This window comes from Phodopus roborovskii, unplaced genomic scaffold (genome assembly GCF_943737965.1).
Source record: "Phodopus roborovskii unplaced genomic scaffold, PHOROB, whole genome shotgun sequence".
Taxonomy (NCBI): Eukaryota; Metazoa; Chordata; class Mammalia; order Rodentia; family Cricetidae; genus Phodopus; species Phodopus roborovskii.
The window spans coordinates 22,168,704-22,191,530 of NW_026126558.1; the positions used below are offsets into that span (position 1 = coordinate 22,168,704).

A 22,827-nucleotide genomic window follows, 5' to 3' on the forward strand; every position below is an offset into this window, starting at 1 on the left:
CCCTTGTCCAGCATATGCAAGGCCTTAGGGTCAATCTCCAGTATCATGCCTCCGAGCACAATTGTGGCCCCACTATTAGAAATATTCACTGGCAGCACTGAAACTGCAGGTTTGATTCTATCCCATTGACCTTGGAACTTTCTGATCTCACCACATGCTACCTGGATGGGGGCTCTGAGCCGTGACCCTGTGTTACATTTGCTCCCCAAGCAAAAGGACTGAAAGCATGGAGAAGTTATTCCAGCTGGAAGCTGTTTGCTTGTTTTTTATTTTTATCTTTTGGTTTTTAGAGACAGGGTTTCTCTGTGTGTAGCTCGGTCTGTAAACCAGGCTGACTTCAGATCCAAAGAGATTCCCCCTGCCTCCCGTGCTGGGATTCTGAGCTCACTTCCTTTGTCTTTACATCTCACTTGGAATTCTGGCAAACAAATCAAACAAGCGTCACAACAGTTTAACAAAACTCTTTAATAAAATTTATAAAAACAGTTTCAATTGTTTACTTCTCCACTCCCCACAAAATACAAAATTATCAGCACCCACACACATATACACTCAAACTACATACAAGTGACACTCTATACTGACTACATTAGACATTTAAACTACAAAGAAATCAACAGTTCTCACAGTTGATTGCAGCCATTGTTTTCATCCAAAAATAGTTGAGTGTCAAGCACTTTCAATGAAACTCTCTCCAAGTGGTTATCAAAAAACTGAGATTTGCATTTTTTGAATTAAGAAAAGATTCAAGTCAAGACCCTCACCCCCTTCCTCCCATTAAACAGTGTTTTCTTCCTGCTTCTACAAGAAAATGCACAATTCCTAACATGAGTTTTTTGTGTTTTAGTTTTTCAAGACAGGGTTTCTCTGCATAGCCTTTGCTGTCCTGGAACTAGCCCTTGTAGACCAGGATAGTCTCAAACTCAGAGATACACCTGCTTCTGCCTGCTGGCATATGCTACCATTGCCCAGCACATTTTCAGTTTTCTATACATACTTAGAATTGGATAATCTTAGTCCAACTCACCCAGCATTTTCTGTAGCTACTGTCAAAAGCAAACATTGGAAGGGCATGTTTCCTGGGCTTTGGGGATACATGCACAAGGGTTCCAGCCAGAAAAACACATGGTAACATCCCTCTAGCAGGAATTTTCTGGCAAAGAGGTCAAGCCACCTGTCACCCTCACCACCAGTGTGCTATCTGGCCAGGCACACTGACACACTTGCTACCCCCAAGCAAGGCTCTTGAATTTCCTCTCCTCTGTCTTTGGCTTCAGCACTCTGGGCACTAGTCTGAGTCTCAGGGTACATTGCTCTTTTATGTTGGTGTGAAGGAAACATGAGAAACCAAGTGGTACCTGAAAACTATCCAATGTGTTCTGGTCACAGCTTCCCATAGAGAACCATGGCAACATATCCCACTATAGCTTTCACCTAAGAAAGGGACAAGGAATGCCCATTGCAAGTGAGTGCTCCAGAGGTGAGAAGGAAACCCATGAAAGGTCTTTGAAACACACAATATCCAGTTCAGTTACACCCATACCTTTTCTGGATCACCAGAAAAGGACCCAGTCATTTCTGCATCATAGGGCAACAGAAGAATTCAGGAGCGTAAGTGGGTATTTGAATACAGAACATGTGGGCCGGGTGTTGGTGGTGCACGCCTTTCATCCCAGCAGAGGCAAGCAGATCAGTGTGAGTTCGAGGCCAGCCTAGTCTACAGAGCTAGTTCCAGAACAGGCTCCAAAGCAATATAGAGAAACCCTGTCTTGGCGTGGGGGGGGGGGGTCTTAATGTGGGGCGATAAGGCTTGGGGTATAGCTCTGGAGCACAATACTTGCATAGATTCCCTAACTCAAAAAACAAAACAAAACAAAACAAAAAAAAAAAAAAAAAAAAAAAAAAAAAAACATTTTCTATACACAGTGAAACAGAAGTAGGCCTATAACTCAGTTGCAGAGTTTAAATCCTAGCACTATAAAAATAAAAACTGATTTCAAGAATGAGTGACAACCTAATACACAGTAGACTGGTAGTGTGGGACCACTATGCAAACTGTATTTCGGATAAGTCTCTGTTTCTCTCTTAGAAACTCAGGGAAGAAGTGAAAGGCCACTGGCAATGTCATTCTGCATCTCCCATGGCTCCTCCCAGGGACTCATCTCTAGTCCCCTAGTCATCCTCGCCGCCACCATACATATCAGCCAGCTTCTTGAAGCGGTTTCCCCACTCATTCAGATAGTCGTAGTCCTGGTCCTGATCCGACTTGGAGGAATTAAGCGAGCTCAAGCTAGCAGCTTCAGAACCACTCCCCTCATAGTCAAACACCAACAGAGAGTCGTAAGGAGGTGCCGTGGGGTCGCTATCAGCTGCCTTCAGATTCTAAAGGGAAGAACACCACATTTATTACTGTGTGTCTGAGGTAAACAACACCCAAAATATGAAAGGCAACCAGTGAGTAGTTAGGCATACACATCAACACAGGATGCTTTCCCTAAGTAGGGTTGATAAGTTATATGATGTCATCAGGGAAGAGATGGACAGCTAGCTGCCTATCAGGATGGGGTCTCCAGCAACCAGAGTAAGGACCCTGTATCACCAATGAGGACAGACAGGCTAAAAACAATGAGAGTGGTTGGGTGCTGGTGGCGTACTCCTTTAATCCTAGCACTTGGGAGGCAGAGGCAGGCGGATCTCTGTGAGTTCGAGGCAAGCCTGATCTACAAAGGGAGTTTCAGAATAGCCAGGGTTACACAGAGAAACCTTGTCTCAGGAAAATGATTTTAAAAAATGATTCTTTACAGCAATAGGAACCCTAACTAAGACACTCTGCTACATAGTTCAAGGTCAGCCTGGTCTATACAGGGAGTTCAAATCCATCCAGAGTTACATAGTCTTTGATACTTAGTTCCTAAGTGGGAGGATTAGGAGTTATGGCCTTGTTGGAGAAGGTGTGTCACCGACCAGGAATTCAGATTTGGTTTGTTGTTGTTGTTGGTTTTTTTTTTTCCAGTTAGCTCACTTTGTCTCTATCTCTCTTATTGCCTCCAGCTTGTGGATCAAAATGTGAGCCTCCAGCTACTGCTATGCTCCTGCCATGACAATCATGAACTCCAACCCTAGCTCTACATTAGACTCTTCTGTAAGTTGCCTTGGTCATGGTGTCTCAGTAAAGCAATAGAAAAGCAACTAAGACACCAAGATAATGAAGCAGGAAGACTCTATACACAACAGAGTAGACTGCTGAGCCCAGCCTTCCACAGGCATAAAGTGCATATCCTACTGTCTGCTTAAGCTTTTTTATTGGAGCTGAACATACTTCCTACATGTACAATAACATGTGGGATTGCTATTTTTATGGGCCTTATATAAATATGTGTGCACATGTGCATGTGAAGGCCCCAAGTATTCATTGGGACATCAACATCGAGTCGTCTTCAACTACTCTTCACTATATTCCCTGAGACAAGGGCTCTCAATTGAATCTACAGCTTGCTGATTCTGGATGATCTAACCTAGACACTAGAATAAAAGGAGGCTGCCAAGCTCACTCAGCATTTGTGTTGGTGCTTCAGATCCAATCTCTGGTCCTAAGCCTTACTCCAAAGATGCTCTACCAACCTGTTGAGCTATTGTCCCAAACTTCCCAAGATGCTATCCCAAACAGCTGTAATGAATGCAGGGGACCCATTCATGAAACGAAATTAAGTCTACTAAAGCTTTGCAAGTAGATTTTGGTTTTGTCTCAAGGATATAGACAAGTAGACACAGTAAGGCAAGAATTCAAAGGTTCTCCTCATTGGAATGTTTTTCTCCTTGGTTCTTGAGTTAAGAGATGCACTCTGCCCTGGCTTGCAGCCTTGCTACTTACTTCATCGATGAAGTTCCCGATTTCATCAGGATTGGCTGGGCGGGGACGATACTGGGGCATACTCAGGAGGGTGGGAGCCACATCATTTCGAGTCACTTCAGGTCGGGCATCCAAGCCCCTGTGCAACTGGCTCAAATCAAAGTCCTAGAGAGAAGAGCAGAAACATGCCAACAAGGGAAAAAGAAGCAGGTGCATAGACGGGGATTTGTCTGCTTCATGGGATCAGACTGTGCCACTGGACAAAGGTAAAACTACCCTCTGGGTGGTATTGACCATCATGTGTCCAGAAGCATATGATATGGCAGTTTCCAAATGAAGAGCTCGTAACTCAAACAGCTGACCTGAGCAAGTAGGAGCTCAAGGAACCAGCATCATACTGAACCAGGCTCCCTGAATGCGGGTGTCAGTTAGGCAGTCTATGGGGCCTCTGACAGTGGAACCAGTATTTATCCCCAGTGCACAAATGGTCTTTGGGAGCCCATTCCCTACGGAGGGATACTCTCTCAGCCTAGATACACAGGAGAGGCCCCTCCCCAAATGACATGACAGACTTTGATGATGACTTCCCTCATGGAAGGTCTCATTCTCCCTGGGGATGGGGAGTAGGATGTGGGGGATGGTTAGGGCATGGGAGGATGGGAGGAAGAGGGAACTGGGATTGATCACTTGGGTCTTCTATGAATGCAAACTGTTGTATCCTATTCATTTCACAAGACATGACTATTGGGTTATTACTGGGCAAATTTTACTAAGTCCTTCCCCCACCATAGCTGATGCCTGTTAACAATAGAATCTGTCATGTGAGGGGCTTCAGGTAACATGACTGCAATTGATGCATGCCTACTGGAACAAAGATTAGGCTCCCATACAGACCTGGGCATGGGTGGTTTATGGCCTTTCAGCAAAACTCTGCCTGGATTAGCTGAGTTCTCACTGATTCACAGATGTTGTAAGCTTCAACGTAATCAACATATGCTTCAGAGAACACAAGAGTGCCTGAGGAAGACACCGGACTTCTTGTGTACCACTGAGATCATAGTGTTCTATGTTCCATAGCAGTACTGTAGAGATGACTCACAGACACAGCAGTATCTGGCAACCCTCCCCCCACAATCAGACTTAAAGTTTTGCATCTTTAAAACTCACCTGGTCCTCTTCTCCACCTCCTTCTTCATCATAGTAATATACATTGTCCCGGGTGTCATCGTCTGGGGGCAACAGGGGCTCCTTGACCACCGTTCTCCTCCGTAGAAACAGTAGGAGCAGCAGGATCAGAACTGGAGACAGAGGATGGGGTCGGGGGAAGAGTGATGAGCCATAGGCAAGAAAGACCAGAGGAGGGCACCACAGCCTTGCAACTCCCAGGCAAGTCCACCCTGGGCTATGTGTTAAGCCTGAACTACAGATGAAACCTCAAAAAACAACACAAAAACAGGTTGGCCATCTGCTTCAAATGCCTAATTTGAGAATCTTCCCAACTTGTGCCAAGTCTAATAAGATATGTCTACTAGTTGTTCAGAAAAATAACAGCAACAAAAAACATTGATCATAGGAACCCTCAGGGCACTGGCACCAAAACCCAGGACACTCTACAGGTAAAAACAGATCAAAACCAATCCCATCTCCATTCTCGATCTTTTCAGCCATGGATGCTCATTGCTCATCCAATTTACTATCTCCACTGTGTCCCAAGCATTCAGTGGACTCCTAGTCATCCAGTGAAAAGCAAGAGCTTCTAAGCTATCTAGCAATTTGGTATGGCTGCACTTGGGCCAATGGGATGTGAGCCAATGATAGTGCTGTCCACAACTTGCTTTTAGGTAGCCTCAACTTTCTCTCTTATCTGCCCTCCCAGATGGAATTGGGGGGGAAGGGATGGTGACAGCTGCCAACCTTGACTGTGCTAATGAGAACAGTGGCTGGCCAAGGTCTTGTTGCCACACAGGTGGTCCTGCAACCTCAGTATCACTTGGAAACTGAAAATGCAGCCTCTGAGAATCGACACCAGGCACCTTGAGTCTAAATTCCCACTTTAGTGAGGGGCACAGGTGATTTGTGTGTGCTCAATCTTAGCAAGCACAAAAAGAAACAGCAGAACTATCCTGGGTCTCATTTCACCTCATTACCAGTTTAATCTGTACCCTAAGAGAAAGCTCTTCCTAGGAACAACCCTTCTTCCTATTCTTAGAGGTTGCAGGCTGAGGCATCTGCCAGCTGTACTTACTCAGCAAAGCAAGGATCCCTCCAAGAATCCCTAGGATGGCAGGAACTTGCAATCCCGCTTCCACATAACCCGACCTCATGCAGTTGTTGACAGCACCTTCGCAGTCACACACAATGATGTCCAACGTGGTCACCTGGTCTTTGTTCTGGTTATCCATGAGCTTGAGATTGATTTTGTATTCACCAAACTCTAAGGCCTTTTTTGGCTTCAAAATGAGAGATTCTCGGGCTAGGGAGAGTACAGAATAAGACTCAGTAAATCCAAGTGTTTAGGGAACCAAAGACACACAATGCTGGGGAAGGAATTGCTTGGGGCTCGCATTACTGTGCAGTATGTCTCTGAGGAAAGGGGCATGAAGGAAATGTAGAAAGAACTGGCACCACATATCAAGGGGAAGGAGAAGAGGGGTGCATCTGGAGTTAGAAGGGAACCTTGAAGTGGGAAGGCAGAAGTGAAGCAGGCAGAGCTGCTGTGGAAATGTAGCTGCACACCTGAGTTGTTGTACTCAATGGTCCAGTTGACACTGGCCCCGTGGGTTAGTTCAGCAGTGAAGGGGGATGTATTGGGGGGAAGGTCTGGATCAAAGATTTTGATGGCATGGGGCTCTGGGTTCCTCTGGCAGAATTGCATGCTTCGAGGTTCTGGGATGGGAGCATTGTCATTGACATCAGTTAGCACCAAGAGAAGAGTTCCCGTGCCAGTGGCAATTGGCGAACCTAGGAGAAAACAGAAAGGCCGTTGGAAAGCTCATTGCATACTTTGTGCGCAATGATTAGATCATTCCTCATATCAAAGGCAGCTTTCTTTCTTGTTTTTGAGACAAAGTCTTACTCTGTAGTCTTTGGAATTAACAATCCTCCTGCCTCAATCTCTTGATACAGCGGATCATTTTAAAAAGAAAAGGCTGCTGAGTGTGGTGTGGTGGTGGTACTTACTTGGATTTTTTTTTTTTTTTTTTTTTTTAAAGACCGGTTTCTCTGTGTCACCTTGACCATCCTGGAACTTGCTCTGTAGACCAGGCTGTCCTGGAACTCAGATTTGCCTGTCTCTGCCTTCTGAGTGCTGGAATTAAAGGTGTGTGACACCACCCTCCAGCACTTGCTTGGAACCTTAGAACTTACAGGATGAGGCAGAGGAGGGTTGCCTCACTCAAATTTGAGGACTGCTAGGCTACATGTGAGTTTAGAGTGAATTCAAAATGAGTTCAAAACTAGTCGGGGCAGTGGTGGTGCAAACCTTTAAGCCCAGCTCTCAGGAGGCAGAAGAGAGAGAGGGAGGGAGGGAGGGAGGGGTGTAGGGCGAAAGGGAGGGAGGGAGGGAGGGAGGGAGGGAGGGAGGGAGGAAGGAAGGAAGGAAGGAAGGAAGGAAGGAAGGAAGGAAGGAAGGAAGAGGAGGCAAAGAGGCAAGGAAGCTGGAGAGTGATGGAGCCTAGTGATGTGGATGGGCTACATGGTGTCCATACCATCGTCTGTGGCAATGATTAAAGCTGTATACGTGCTGTTCTTCACATGCTCGGTGTCTTCTCTGTCCATCTCAGCCCGAGTGAAAATGGCACCAGTCTCTGGGTTAATCTCCAGCCAGTTAGCAGTGTCCCTCCAAATCCGATACCTGAAGACACAAGCTCTGGCTTAGGGTAGGGGCAGCAAACACACACACCCACACACATATATATTTTCATGTGCATATGTGTGTTCCTGAGTATATGTGTGTGTGTCACATGGGCAAGAGGTCAAAAGAGATTTCAGATCTCCAGGAACTGGAGTATAGATGTTTGTGAGCCTCCATGTGGGTGCTGAGAACTGAACTATGGTCCTTCAGTTGAAAAAAAAAAAAAATGGTGGTGGGTAGGGTGGGTCAGGAGGTAAAGGTACTCTTGTTACCAAGTCTGACAATTTGAGCTTGATACCCAGGACCTACGTGTCAGAAGGAAAGAACTGATACCCATTGGCAGTGCACATAAAGGTAATTCTTCAATGAGACTGAAGCATCTTAATTAGTTTGACATACTATACAATGTTCCCAAAAAATGATCAAACTTGTCATGGGTATATTTCTCAGAATGTATTATTGTTGCATGACAAATGACTACATTTCTATTTACTTAAGTGATAAGTATTAACAACAAAGTAGCAGGATAATGGTGGAGCACACCTTTATTCCCAGCACTGGGGAGGCAGAGGCAGGTGGATCCTCGAGTTTGAGACCAACCTGATCTACATAGTGAGTGCCAGGACAGTGAAACCCTTTCTTGAAAAGCAAAATAAAACAAAAACAAAGCCAAGTGTAAATACATACCAATCAACACTGGTCATTGGTCCTACTTACGTGATCTTCTGCTCCATGAATATGTCTGGCTCTCGGGCAGTATAAGATGTGATTTCCTGACCCACACCAAAGTCTTCAGGCACTTCCACTGTCTTCTCGGCAGGCACAAAGATGGGGGCTTCATTGATATCTAACACATCCACAGTGACAGTGGCTGTGGAAGTGACAGGAGACCCCTCAAAAGCGTCCACATTCGCTACTGTCACGTGCAGAATGTACTGCTGTTTGGCCTCAAAATCCAAACCCTTAAAAAACAGGAGGGAAAGAAAAACGAGTTAAAACTAAAATGCCAGGGGTTGGGTGTGTTTAATACACTGTCATAGAATAAACAAATAAATTAATTTCAGTACTCAGGAGGCAGAGGCAGGAAGACCTGTGAGTCTGAGGCCAGCCTGGTCTACAGAGTGAGCCAGCTCTAAGGTACTCTAGGTATCTATTAACTTTTGCTAAAGTCAATCAGTAAGCCATGCCCACTTTTTAGATGTTTTCCAAAGATTTATAGGCAGTTGTAAGTGCTGGATACTAAATCTAGGTCCTCTATAGAGCAACAAGTGCTCTTAATGACTGAGCCATGTCTCTCTAACCCAATGGTTCTCAACCTTTCTAATGCTGTGGTCCTTTAATACAGTTCCTCATGTGGTGGTGACCTCCAACCATACAATTATTTTCATTGCTACTTCATAACTATAACTTTGTAATTGTTATGAGTCATAATGTAAATATTTATGTTTTCTGCTGGTCTTAGGTGACCCCTGTGAAAGGACTGTTCGGTCCTCAAAAGGTCACAACCCACGGGGTAAGAATCACTATCTAGCCTCGGGCTTTACAACATTTTTCCAAAGTACCATACTTACTTCACTTCTAACAAGCCAGCAAAGAGCCAAGAGAGTTTCTGCAAGCCCCAGAAGGTCAGTACCATCCTCAGACTCTATCCCTCCCCTGACAGTGTTGATCCACTCATGAGAAGACATTATGGGACAAGAGGCCCCACATTTAGCACATCAGCCACCATGTACCATACAAACCTTGGTTGTTTTCAGAATGCCATCATTGGTTGTAGGGTCTGTGATGACAACAAATTGTTGTTCAGGATCATTGACTATGGTGTACACAGCCTCCCACGCTGGAGTATGGGGGGCATCATTGTCAGTTACTTTGAGTGTGGCGATGTACGCATTGGCCTCATTCTCAGACACTTGACCCAGGTACTACAGAGCAAAGGAAAAAGCACATCATTAGGGACAGGGTGTCAGTAAGCACAGAGCCAGTATTTGGGCTAAAGGAATGAAATCCCAGTAAGTGGGATGAATGAGGTCAAGAGAAGCACATGAGTCCCCAAGGATGATGGTATCTATCCTAGGAGTAGTCCCTCATTTCCCATCAGTAGCAGACCCAGCACCCTCTTCTATGAATAGCTGAAAATAGCCTTCCAAGGCCCTGGCTACAAGAACCATCTGATGCCATTTGCCCCCAAACCTCATCTACACTCTAATCTCTATTAGTAACTACTAAAAAAGATAAATGATGAAAGAAAAATTCTTTCTGGGCCTTTTGTAATGTAGGAGTGAAAAAGTCAAACTGCGCTTTTTGAAATTACGCTACTCAGGCCTCTGTATAACTTCTAACCAACTTAGTAAAATAGGATCTTCCCTTTCAAAACTAAAAAAGCTGACCATGGCAATACATGCCTGCCTGCCACCTTGGGCTATGAAATGCCATTGAAAATGAGGGGGGGGGAGGTCATTTATCTAGCTCTTAAAACCTTCTCCTTGAATGCATTCAATATTCATGGCTTTCAATAATTCTTATGAAGGTGGGCATGGCAGCTTATAGCTGTAACTCAGTGTTTAGAAGGTGTATTGTTGAGGCCAGGCTGGGTCACACAGTAAGACCGGTAATAATAATTCCTATAAATTGTCTGTAAGTTCCACACAAGACTTGTCCACTTTGTGTGGACAAGTCTCCAATATGTAACACATGGTGGCATATAAGCTTAGAAAATGTGATGAATTAAGTGAGGCCCAGGAAAAATTAAGGACATGAATCATCAGGAGCTTTTGGCAAAACATAATCCTGTGCCAATGGGCCCTAGGCCAAGGATGGAAAGTAGAAAGATTTCAAAGATGGTAACTACTCTAGTATGTTTGAAGTTCGCATTCACTATCCTGAAGATTCACCCATGCAGAGAGGCAAAACTTAGCTTGTGAACAATAAAGAGCCTCACTCAGAAGAACTAAGAAGCTGCCGAATTACCGTGGTTGGGTTGAAGATGGGAGCATTGTCGTTAATGTCATCAACAGTGATCACAGCTGTAGCTGTTGTGCTTAAGCCATCACCTTGAAGGTCAGCAGCTTGAACCACCAGGGTATATGTAGGATAACTCTGCAGACATCAAACACGTAGAATCAGAATCCGCTCAACAGCCACCCCAAACCTGGTGCAGCCCAAGGCATGTAGAAAACTACAATATTTCATTATTTGCTTTACTGCCCAGGCTGCCTGCTTCCAAATACAGAGCTTCTGGGCAGGTATTCAGATGCAAAGCCGAGTCATTCACACTAACTGACGACTAACTAGGCTCAGCAGAGGGTTGCACCGTCTGTGATATTTAGTATACATTTTCCTTCCCCTCCCAATGCCATCCATCCCGAGCCCTAACTGACCTCTCGGTCCAGCCCAGAAGTGACCACACTGATGACTCCTGTGTCTCTATTAACGGTAAACATGTTTTTGTGAGGCAGCTCAGGATCTTGGCTGATGATGGTATAGGCGATGGCAGCATTATAGGTGTTCTCATTGTCATCTGCATCAGTGGCTGAGACCTGCATCACAGAGGTTCCTGGAAGTGTCAAAGGAGAAGAGATTTAAATGGGATGCAGTTGTTACATTGGGATCTACTCCCAACTGCTCAAAACAATCACCACACTTTGTCAGTTTTTTATTTCTAAAATTCTCAAATTGCCAGTGAAGGGAGCATTACACCAAACCAGCCATGTTCGGGGGAACTCAACTTTCAGAGCCTATAATTTAGGTGTGAGGAAGAAAGAGAGCTTTAAAAATAAATTAACTAAAATATCCCTGCCAGATCCTTATTATTGGTGTGCATGTATGAGGCCAGAAGAGGACATCATATCCCCTGGAGGTGGAGTTGCATGCATGCACCACCAAGCCCTAGGAAGGTTATTCTTTTAATGGTTCTACTTATAAATGTGTCTATAGGTAGAATGTTATATCTGGTCCCCCACACCTCATCTCTCGCAATGGCTTTCAAAGAACATGTCTGAACTTCAGGGACCTGGCCCCCAAGTTATAATCCCAAAGAACTGAAGTGTTCCTGGGTCTCAGTTCCCTGTGACTGGTTTACCTGGAAGAGCACCCTCCAAGACATGTCCCTGAAAGACCTCCTTGATGAACTCTGGTCTGTTGTCATTCTGATCAGTCACTGTGATCACAATCTCCATGGGGTCCTCCACTGCATCCCCATTTGATGACACAGCATGGGAATAGAGCTGCAAGAGTCAAGTGAGGGTTTCTTAGCCACCCCAACCAGAAAAAGAGCTGGGCAAGGTCATCTGGCTAGAATGGCCTCCTCTCCTTCCACTGTGAGACCTCCATGAGAGAATTTTCTACACCATGTGTAGCTGCTTAATGAACTTACGATGAACCAAGTCTCAAGGCTAGAGCACACACCCACCAGGCACAATACCTAATTATCACATAGAGACTTGCTTAGACTGGGGTAATTTTCCTTTGGCCATTCTAGTCTAATGTTTCCCTCAGATTACCTTCCTTACATCCCAGAAGTAGATTTTCTCCCCATTATTGTCATCAGAATACATTTCATCTAGGTAAGAAACAGCCCTAAGAACAAGTTGACATCTTTTCATTTCTCTTTCTCTCTCTCTCTCTCTCTCTCTCTCTCTCTCTCTCTCTTCTCTGTGTGTGTGTGTGTGTGTGTGTGTGTGTGTGTGTGTGTGTTCGTTCGTGCAGAACAAGGAGGTCATAAGAGGGTGTCAGAGCATCTGGAGCTAGAGTTTCAGGTAGTTGTAAGCCACCTGATGTGAATGCTGGGCACTTAAGTCAAGATTCTCTACAAGAGTAACAAGTGCAGGCTGGAGAGATGGCTCAGCCGCTAAAGGCTAGGCTCACAACCAAAAATATAAGAGCAATAAATTGCTCTTAACCATTGAGCCATCTCATATCTCCAGCCCTTCTATGCTCATGTATGATGTGAGGAATTCCTGCTATTCTCCTGTAAGGAAAAAAGAACAATTAACCATCCCAAATTGTTCTCTTGGCTTAACATCATCAACATGTCAAGTGATAAGCTACTCACACAGCCAGGACATGTGTGTGACATGGGGATAAAACACAGGCTGCCCCCAAAACTTGACAATTGTTTCCCAATGGTCAACAAATATCTAAGAAATACTTACAATGTACTTAGCAATATTTTCTCTATCCAGAGGCTCTGTCACTTTCAGCCAGCCTGATTCTCTCTCAATGATAAACACACCTACAGGGGGTCTGTCAGCTCCTTGGCCGGTGATGCTATAGAAAACCTTGGTTTCTTTATCCCTGTTGGATTTGATCTAAACACAAAACAGAAAAGAAACAGAATTGGCAAAGAAAGACCTTGACATTGTTTTCTTTCATTTCTTTTCTTCTCTCAGTCCTTCCATACCTGAACAAGGTTTTTAGGAAATGGGCCCTTCTCATTTTCCGGGCAGCTGATAGGGGGTATGACCCAGTCTCGTTTCTGTCTTCTTGAACTCTGGTGAGAGCTGGGAAATGTGAGCACTTCTGGCTGGGATCCAGAGACAGAGTCCTAAAAGGAAAGAAGATTAACAAAATGAGAAACACACAGGTCTAATCGTTCAGGCTAACCCACTGATGTCTCCCGTCTTCTAAAGGTGGTATATGACGCATTCTCAATAGTAAATTCCATGACACTGGCTGCCCATAACAGTCCCTGTGCTTGAAAGGGTGGGTCCTAACTTAATGGCCAACGAGAGGTCTTCAGACCACCGGAAATAGTTCCTTGAAGTATACTGTGAGACCCCAGTCTCTGCTTTGCCTTTTGCATCATAAGACAAATGGTTTGTTTTCCTATATGCTTCCACTCTGATGTGCCGCCCTTACCAGAGGACAAAATTAGTATTATTTGGTTTTAAACCTCCAGAACCAAAACCCAAGTAAAATCTTTTCTTTTTAAGTTAATTGCCTCAGGAATTTTGTTATAGTATCAGATTCTTCCTCCCACCCCCCTTTCTTTTAAAACAGGGTCTTTCTGTGTAGCTCTCACTGTCCTAGAACTCAGTCTGGCCTCAAACTCAGAGATTTACCTACCTCCGCCTCCCAAGTGCTAGGATTAAAGGCATGTGTGATCACCACCAGGCTGATCTCTTTAAAGTCTAAACATCCATAATTCAAATAGTTACTGTGCATACACAATTTGTGGTTGTGAACATTATTTAAAAGTTATTTCAAGCTTTTGTAATACATGTACTTTAAATGACATTATACGCCAATAAAATCAGAGGTGATTTAGTAACTAGATATTTGGGGGTTCTGGACTTCTTTTGTTTGCCTAGGGATATAGGTCTCTAAGTAGAGTTATCAATCTTGTTTAAGTTACCAAACTTGTTTTGGGGAATTGCTACTAAGAACTACTTTGAGATCAATACAAATGTGTTAATCTTATTGTATCATATCTCTAAGGGTTCCATTTGTTCTAACAGAAGCTGTTGGGATAGGAAACAAAAATAACCTGGAGACTGGTATTGAACAGTTCCTATGTGCAATAAAGATAATTTCATGCATACTCAGGGAAATATGAGAGCTGAAGACTAAAGAAAAATGCCTCCTAAATTGCTTAAGTGTTTTAGAATGATTCAAGGTAACAAAGTTGAAGATTTCACCCTCTCTTGTCACATGGGAGATAAAAGGTTAGAAGTCATCTTCTGCTATATAGTGAGCTTGAGGCTATCTTAGGCTATAAGGGACCCTGTCTAAAGAAAAAACAAGAAACCCATATCAAACATGTTGTACACACCTGTAAAGCAAAATCCTGCCTCAAAATAAAAAATGCAGGACATATGTCGATTTCCCTCCTCATTGTTACCTCCAAATAATAAGAGTGTACCAACAGTTGTCACATGAGTCGTGCGTGGGTCAGGCACTATCTTATGTAAAGGTGCACTAACCAGAAGGTGTTCAGGCTGTGTGATATTTATGCCCCTTTACATAATGAACTTGCAAATCTAGATTTTGACACAAATGAAGAGTGGGCTCCTTGTGGATATCAAATGTGTGTATATGTTCTTAGTGTTTTGTGTGGTGAATTCACTCAGCCTACACAGGTTAAATGGGTCCTCTGTGGTTTTTAGTGTAATAGGTTAGAAAGAGCAATGATGGGCTAACAATTCCAGGCAGGGCCCATGTGTTCTTCCTTATCTTAGACTACAAGATCCTCAACTGGGGATAGATAGATAGATTTGTTTAACTTTATTTATATGCATTGGTGTGAAGGTATCAGATCCCCTGCTACTGTTGTTGTGAGTTGCCAGGTGGGTGCTGAGAAAACTCTGCAGGTATTCTTAACCACTGAGTCATTTCTCCAGCCCCAACTGGGGATATTTTTGTCACAAGCAGTTTCTGGCTGTTATAACTGACAGGTGGGATTTAGCATCCCCATAGCGTCTTCCCACAAAAATATCCCAACCTACATGGTGGTGGTGCCGGTGTTGGTGGTGCCCCACAGACTTGAGTATCACTCTTGTGGAAAATTTCTTGTGAGTAGAATCCCAGGCGTGGACAAGAAAGCTGGTCTGTAGTTTATGAAGCTTTAGAGGCCGGTTGAGTGTGATGACACCGTCTGTGGCCACCTTGAATCGGGAGTCTTCAGAAAAGTAGGCTGTCCTTGGCCGACCAGTGCACCCTTCAAATCTCACTGTAGGACAGAGATCGCAGCAATTAGAATATTGGACAGCTCGGTCACAGATAAAGACATTTCTTCTCCAGAAAGTGGACCTGATCCACCTACCAAACCATACAGAACATGTACCAGCTGATGACCAGAGTTCAGAGCCCCAGAACCCATGTAAAGAGCAGGATATGGTGATATGCATCTGTAAGCCCAAGACTCCTGTATCAAGAAGGTAGAATCACCCAAAAGCCCATGGGTCAGCAAGCCTACAGTTGACAGCCAAGGCTGCAGACCCTGCCTCAAATGCTTTCCAGAAGATCCAGGTTCACTCCAAGCACCATTATAGTGGCTCACAACTGTCAGTAACTCCAGTTCCAGCAGATCTAACATCCTCTTCTGGCCTCTGCAGGCACTACATGAACATCTTACACTTGGAAACATCACACACACACACACACACACACACACACACACACACACACACACACAAAATAAAAATAAGTAGATCTTAAAAAGAAAACAGAAGGCAATGGTGGCGCTGGCCTTTAATCTCAGCACTTGGGAGGCAGAAGAAGGCAGATCTCTGTGGGTTCAAAACCAGGCTGGGCTGGTCTACAGAGTAAGTTCCAGGATATTCAGGGCTACACAGTGAAATCCTGCCCTCCCCCCAAAATTAATAAATAAAACAAACAAATAGGAAAAAAGAAAACACAACAACAGAGCTTGGATAGGACACAGTGAGATCTCTGGACAAGTATTTTGCTTTGTATCCCAGGCTGAACTCAACTCACCATCCTCTTGGCTTGACTTCCTGAGTGCTGGGGTTACAGGCATATAGCATTCTGCACATTTTTAAATGGTTTAAAGAGTAGAGTCAGATATAGATAGATAGATAGATAGATAGATAGATAGATAGATAGATAGATAGATAATTTTGAAGTGTGACACAAGAGAGAGAGGAACTTACACTGCCAGGTTCTGCTGAGGTAGAGGTATCTAAGGTGTACTGAAGGAGTCAGTTTTGCCACTAACATGGCTAAAGACAGTTCCAAGTCCAGGACAGTGGTGCAAACTCATTGTCCTGGCTTCTCGGGAAACTAAGGTAGGAGTACTGCTAAACCTCAGAAACCTAGGCAACACAATAAGACCCCCCCCCCGACCTCTTAATGGTTCATGCCTGTAATCCCAGCACTCACAAAGCTGAGGCAGGAGGACCACAGTAAGTTTGAGGCCAAGTGAGCTATATAGTGAGTCCTACACTACCAGGCCTGAGCTACATAGTGAGACTGTTTCTCAAACAATAAAAACCAAATAAACAATGTGGTTCATATGTACAATTCTAGCACTTCCAAGGTGAAGACAGGTGCGTCAGATGTTTCAAGTCATTCTTGCCTACACAGCAAATTCGAGGCTGCATGAAACCCTCCCTCAAAAAATCAAAATCACTGAGATGGGTAAGGATGCTTGCAGCCAAGCCTGAGATCAATAGCCAACCCCCACCTCTGAAAGAAAGAGAACAGACCTCTGGGAGCTGTGCTCAGACCTCCACAGGCATATACCATGGAACACTCTCATGTCCACAAAGAGAGAAACGTAATAGATAACAGTTCACAATAAAACCCAGAAAGTAGCTTACTTTCCACCTTTTCAAACAAGTGCCCATCACAATGGAATTCCCATTTTGTCTAAGCCTCCTCTTATGAAAATTCTTCTTCCTGTGCCTATTTTACAAAGCCAGGCATCTATGAATTTTCCACTTTGGGCCTGGGGAAGATGCCTGTACTGAGTTGTCCATTTCTTCCACCAGGGGCCGCCCTTTGTAAACATGCCTGAAGCCAAAAACCCTGTGCTTGAGAATTTTGTTGGGGTGGAGTGTTACAGGCACCACCAACAATTCCACTGGCAAAATACTGTTCTTTGACACACATACTTTGGAGCCTAATGATAGTTCCAGAAAGATCTATGTGAACTTAAACAATTCTTTACTATGGGAGGAGAGGAAGGGGGATAGGGAGGGAGGGAGAGAATGAGGGAGAGAGCGAGAGAGTACAACCTCTGTGAAGTTCTTCAGATGCTTCAGTTCTCATTGGCCTGGAACTCAACAAGCAAGCCAGGCTGAACGGCCAGCAAGCACCAGGACTCCATCTGATGTCTCCACCTTGTCAGACTTTTTTCATGGATGCAGCAAGCTCTTTACTGACTGAGGCATCTCCCTAGTCCAAATTAGATGCTTTTTAAAGAAACTCTCCCAACCCACAGCACAAGTAATGGGAGGCTGGGTCATATTTGAGGGCTTGTCATACATATAAACAGGGAACAGAAGCTGGCTCTGATTCCTTTCCCCAGCCAGGACGAATCTAGGCAGTCAAAATCAACAAGGACATGACTGCACTTGCTGAGGGTGGTGGCTAAAGAGTGAAAATGACTTTGTAAATAACTTGGTGCAAGGCATTTAACCTGCTCAAGGCACTTCTTAATAGTGGCTGGCCCTCCTGCTTGGAGAAGTGACACCTTCCCACACAAAGCCCCAACCTGAAATTCCAGGTGCTGCTTATTATCTCTCAGTAAAACCAGATCCCTCTGACTTCAGGAAGTTGCCCAATTCACCATGCACAGATTTGAGAACACCAAGAACGGCACAAGGAATTGGGTGTGTGCTTGCATTTCCACACAGATTGAATAAAGAAAGCTGACAAGGGACTAAAGTCAATTCCACCCACTTTTCCTTAAGGGACAGTCACCTACATCGTTCCACCAGGGAACCACAGTAGTCACCGCCATCACACCTGGAATTCCATTGTTGGAGAGTCTGATGCTTCCCCAGCTTCACACAATCTGAACTAATAATAGCTTCAGTTAGCCCTTGTCAACTATATTAGCCACATTTTAAAGTATTTGTAGAATACTATCGTTCCAGGCTCCATTTTAAGCACTTCACAAATATTAAACCACTTTATGCAGCTGATGTTCGTAGCATACTTTTTTTCCCCTCCCCTGGGATGAGTAAGGGGTGGGTGTAACTGGGTCTGGCTAACTCACTCTGAAGGCCAGGGTGGCCTCCAACTCACAGAGATCAGCCTGTCCTCTCCTCCATGTGCTGGGATTAAGGTGTATGCCGCCATGCCTGGCACATCCTCTTTTTACAGATGGGGAAATTTAGGCAGATAATAAGTTAGCCAGGCTCAGGTTTGGAGCCAGGCTGCACTATAGCAGGCTCTTGCCCTATTTTGTTTTGTTTTGTTTTGTTTTGTTTGTTTGGATTTATTTCCATTTTTTATATATGGGTATTTTGTCTGTATATATGCCTACTACATACTACATGCATACCTGGTTCCATAGGAATCAGAGGGTGTCAGACCCTTTGTAATTAGAGTTACAGACAATTGTGAGCTTCCATATGGGTACTGGGAACTAAACCTAGGTTCTCTGGAAGAGCAGAGCAGCCATCATGCCAGGGCCAGTCTCACTTGAAGGATCTCATTTCTTCTTCCAGTAGGATGGGCATCACTGGAATGAGAGTGGGTACCTCCTTATTTAAAAGTTTTTTTTAATTGGGGTATTCTGTTCTATACAGTTATATTGCCTGGGCGTGCGTTAGTGCGTGTGTGTGTGCGCGTGCGTGCGTGCGTGTGTGTGTGTGTGTGTGTGTGTGTGTGTGTGTGTGTGTTATTGTTTCTTTCTTTAAATGACAAAAGCTAGTAAGAATGTCTTTCTAAATGTGAGTCTAATATTCATCAATAAGCAACCCATCTTCCGGCACACTTGGAAAAAGTAATAGTTAAACAAAAAGCCCTGGAAGAGACAACTCAAATTAAACCCCAGCTGATGAAAGCCTCCAGTGGCAGCGGGTGACTGAGACTCAGCAACATTCTTTTGTGTAATTGCCATCATGCCAGGGCCAGACTCACTCCAAGAATCCCATTTCTTCTTCCACTGGGGTGGCCGTCACTGGAATGTGAGTGGGTAGAAACAAAGCTCTCACAAAAGCCTCTGAACAGTACAGAAAATGCTGGGGTCTGAGGACCAGGGACCTGTCACCAAGGTCAGCTGACCATGGTTGACTGCTTCAGTAAGCAGTGTGGGGGGGATCCCATCTCTCAGAAACAACTGTTTGAAAGTAGAGCTCTGCCCACACAAGGGGGTGGGGGGTCACGACACAAGAAACAGCTCTCCCCCAGAGAAGTTCCACAGCCAATGCCAAGACCTTGGAACTTACCCTTACTTCCAGGACCATTTAAACATATACATACACTGCTCAAGGTTACAAAGGTATGATCAGAAAGGCTTTCTGAGCTCCTGAGGGCCACACTGCCACCATGTACCCCAAACTACAGCTGACAGAAGACAGAAGATGGCAAGTTTCACTTGAAGAATGAAGGGACTGGGGCAGACAATCTCCTCTTTTGTAGTTCATTAGTACTGTGTTGACCACAGACGTCAACACACAGACAATATCTCCCCAGGTCCATCAGTTTCTTAGATTGGGTAAGGCTGGATTGTCTTCCTTTAATATGTGTCTACATTACTACAAGCTTGTGAAACTATGTTCAGCAGGTGTCACTATAGCTATATATAGCTATATACTACATACAGAGGAAACATGGGTTGGCTATTTTGCCCAGCTGTGGGGAGCTGGGGACAAGTACAATCTACTTTTTATTAGATACAGCAGTCCTGGGTTAGAGACACCTGGTTAAGGGTATACAGTAGGGGACATTTAGCAACTGAGGCCCAGAGGGGTGAAGGGATGTGGCCAAGATACACTACACCATTGAGATGTTTAACCATCAGGCAGTCTGTCTACATCATGGGACATTTGACTAGTTGAGTGGAGGTTTACTTGTAGTAGCTATGAGGACAAGAATAGCAAAAGATCATCCCATAGACACCATAGACATGGGCCTCAAAATACAAGGGTACCCAGAGGGTGTCGGGCCACAAAAAAGGAGGAATCAAACTAGCCTCAAGGACCTTCCATAGCTCGGTGTGCACACACCTTTGATCCTGGAGCTGGGAGGCAGAGGATGGCAGGAGGATCAAAAGGCTACACAGCAAGTTGGATTACAAAGGAAGCAAAGGATAAATCTCCTCTGAGAAATGCTCAGCACAGCAGAGAGTCCAGCAATTCACTCGCTGGTTCTGCCCTCGCTTCTGGGAATAAACAGGATAAAGTGCAATCCATCATCACCCAGAATGTCCCCAGATGTGTGAGGTCATTTGTGCTGACTGTGGATACCTGCCCAGTTTCTACCTGAGCTAATGTGTCTAATGAGTTCCACAGTGCCAATCACAACCATCAGGGTGAAAACTGCCATCAGACTGTCATCAACAGCCAGGTTAATATTCTACATCTTGGTGAATGTCCCTGATTTGCTTCTTTCCCACCCACACGAAGTGTTAAGATTCCCTTCTGCAAAAGTCAGGTGTGTGTGCCTCCTTCAGGATTCTTTCCTCAAAAATGTGCAGGTTTTTTTCTTTCCTTTTGGGGGGTGCCGGGGGTTGACCCTAGGGGCCCATATGCTAGGCAAATGCTCTACCACTAAACTACATTTTTATTTTGAAACAGGGACTCACTGTTTGCCAGGTGCCTTTCCATCATCAACTACACAACTCTTAAAAGTTTCTCGCCTCCCTTGTTCTTCTCTTGCCTGCTTCTGTGTCTGTCTGCCTGTCTGTCTCATGTACCTTCTGCTCTTTCAGTCCCCTAATAACCCCCTTGCACTAACTCTGTGAGTATGGCATGTTCTCTTAGGGGCGTACCTTGATAGGGTCAGCTGAAGGCACCCACTTCACCGTGTTTTGGCCTTTCACCGATAGCTACCATAATAGGAAAAATCATTTGGTCTCCTCATTAAAAAAAAAAAAAAAAAAAAAAAAAAAAAAAAAAGCAAAATTGGGCTGAGAAAAGGCTCAGCAGTTAGGAGCGCTTGTTGCTCTTCAGAAGACACAGTCCAAATCCTAGCACACATGTCAGACAGCTCACAACTGCCCTTAAATCTAGCTTCAGGGCAATCTGGTACTCTCTTCTGGCCTAGCTGACATCAACAGACAAAGAGATGCATACAGGTTTTTTTTTTGGGAGGGGGTAGGGGGATAAGGAGAAACCCTTTGACTCCCACACCAAGTCAGAGCTAGTGTCTCGCTTTTAGCCACAAGCAGACACAGCACCTCACTGCCTAAATACAGGGGTACTAACTGGTGCTGACACTGGCTGCATGCCAGGGAGCATTCCTGTGGCTGTTAGGGCGACTCCAAGATCTGTTTGCTTATTGATTAGAAAGAGGAGGCTGCCCACTTTCCCTTTCTGTGGGATTTCCTGAGGCTAGGGAGGGCCCTGTTCTAAATTCCAAAGCAGTAGAGCCCTTTACCTTCAACCCCTGAAAACTGTCCGGGGCCTGGGTCCTAACTCCCATCTAATACAGATATCCACAGATAGGAGAGTTCAAGAATTGATAGCTCCTGTAGAATCCAATGTGAGAAAAAAAAGAAAGAAAAGCTCTAAAAAACTGTTATGGAATCAGGCATAACTAGCATTTTACAAACCACCATGAGGAAACATTCCTCAGCAAAGACTCAGAGATGTTAAGTGCCTCTTCCAAGCACACACAGCAATATGTGGCTAACCCAGCTGTCCCAGAAACCTAGCTTCCCACCCAGTCCTTCTCCACAGCACAGCCTTCTGGATTCAGGGGTCTCTTTCACTCCCCTGTCTGATAATGGGAAATGAGAACACCGTGTCTGTCCTTCCATTTGTTAACCTGGACTTTCAGGGCCTAACACAATGGGAGGGATAGCACATTCATTACCTCTTCAGACAGGGTGTCTGTTTTCTGCCCCAGATTGGGGCTTGGCTTGGTTTTTAATGTCAACAGCAATGGCTTCTGTGTGTGTGTGGTGGTAGTGGTGCTGATGCGGAGTGTTACAAGATGACAAGCAACATTATCTAACATGCCAAAGTGGAGACAAGCAGATGCTAAATGGCAGATGGGTGAATAAAAAGCCACAGAGTGCTGCTTGGCACTGAAAAGAAGTGAGACAGTGGCATCTGCTACTGCAGGGATGATCCTGACACAAAGCACTGAGCACCTGCAAGACGTTTGCAAATGCTCCAGATCAAAAAACCTAGACAGGACTTGGAGGTGATGGGTGGCAATAAGGGGCGGGTTTCTTTTTAGTAATTAAATGTCATTACATTTATTCACTTTGCTATACATGTGAATGTTTTAGCTACATGCATGTCTGCACACCACATCCGTGCTTGGTGCCACCAGTGCAAACAGGCAGGCATCAGATTCCCTGGAACAAGAGATATAGATGGCTGTGAAGCACGATATGAGTGCTGGGGGCCAAACCTGGGTCTTCAAACAAAGAATACCTGCCTCTGCCTCCCGAGTGCCAGGATTAAAGGCATGGCCAAACCCAACTTCTTTTTTAATCTAGTTTTTTAAAATGTTTGTGTATGGCTGTACATAAATGTGT

General features: G+C 44.6%; 1 protein-coding gene across 1 annotated transcript in view; it reads right to left on the bottom strand.

Moving 5' to 3' along the window:
* Nucleotides 1-2,157: 2,157 nt before the first annotated feature.
* The window catches only part of Cdh1 (cadherin 1), a 57,813-nt gene continuing 37,143 nt past the window's right edge, over nucleotides 2,158-22,827 (bottom strand). Inside the window, exons 3-16 of the mRNA XM_051201335.1 lie at nucleotides 15,149-15,372; nucleotides 13,105-13,248; nucleotides 12,857-13,012; nucleotides 11,785-11,929; nucleotides 11,084-11,259; nucleotides 10,674-10,802; nucleotides 9,446-9,628; nucleotides 8,421-8,665; nucleotides 7,558-7,703; nucleotides 6,587-6,811; nucleotides 6,096-6,323; nucleotides 5,018-5,148; nucleotides 3,872-4,015; nucleotides 2,158-2,382 (exon numbers count right to left, since the gene is read on the bottom strand). Of these exons, the coding sequence (XP_051057292.1) occupies nucleotides 2,173-2,382; nucleotides 3,872-4,015; nucleotides 5,018-5,148; nucleotides 6,096-6,323; nucleotides 6,587-6,811; nucleotides 7,558-7,703; nucleotides 8,421-8,665; nucleotides 9,446-9,628; nucleotides 10,674-10,802; nucleotides 11,084-11,259; nucleotides 11,785-11,929; nucleotides 12,857-13,012; nucleotides 13,105-13,248; nucleotides 15,149-15,372 (2,486 nt within the window). The 3' untranslated portion in view covers nucleotides 2,158-2,172. The remainder of the gene's footprint in view (nucleotides 2,383-3,871; nucleotides 4,016-5,017; nucleotides 5,149-6,095; nucleotides 6,324-6,586; nucleotides 6,812-7,557; nucleotides 7,704-8,420; nucleotides 8,666-9,445; nucleotides 9,629-10,673; nucleotides 10,803-11,083; nucleotides 11,260-11,784; nucleotides 11,930-12,856; nucleotides 13,013-13,104; nucleotides 13,249-15,148; nucleotides 15,373-22,827) is intronic.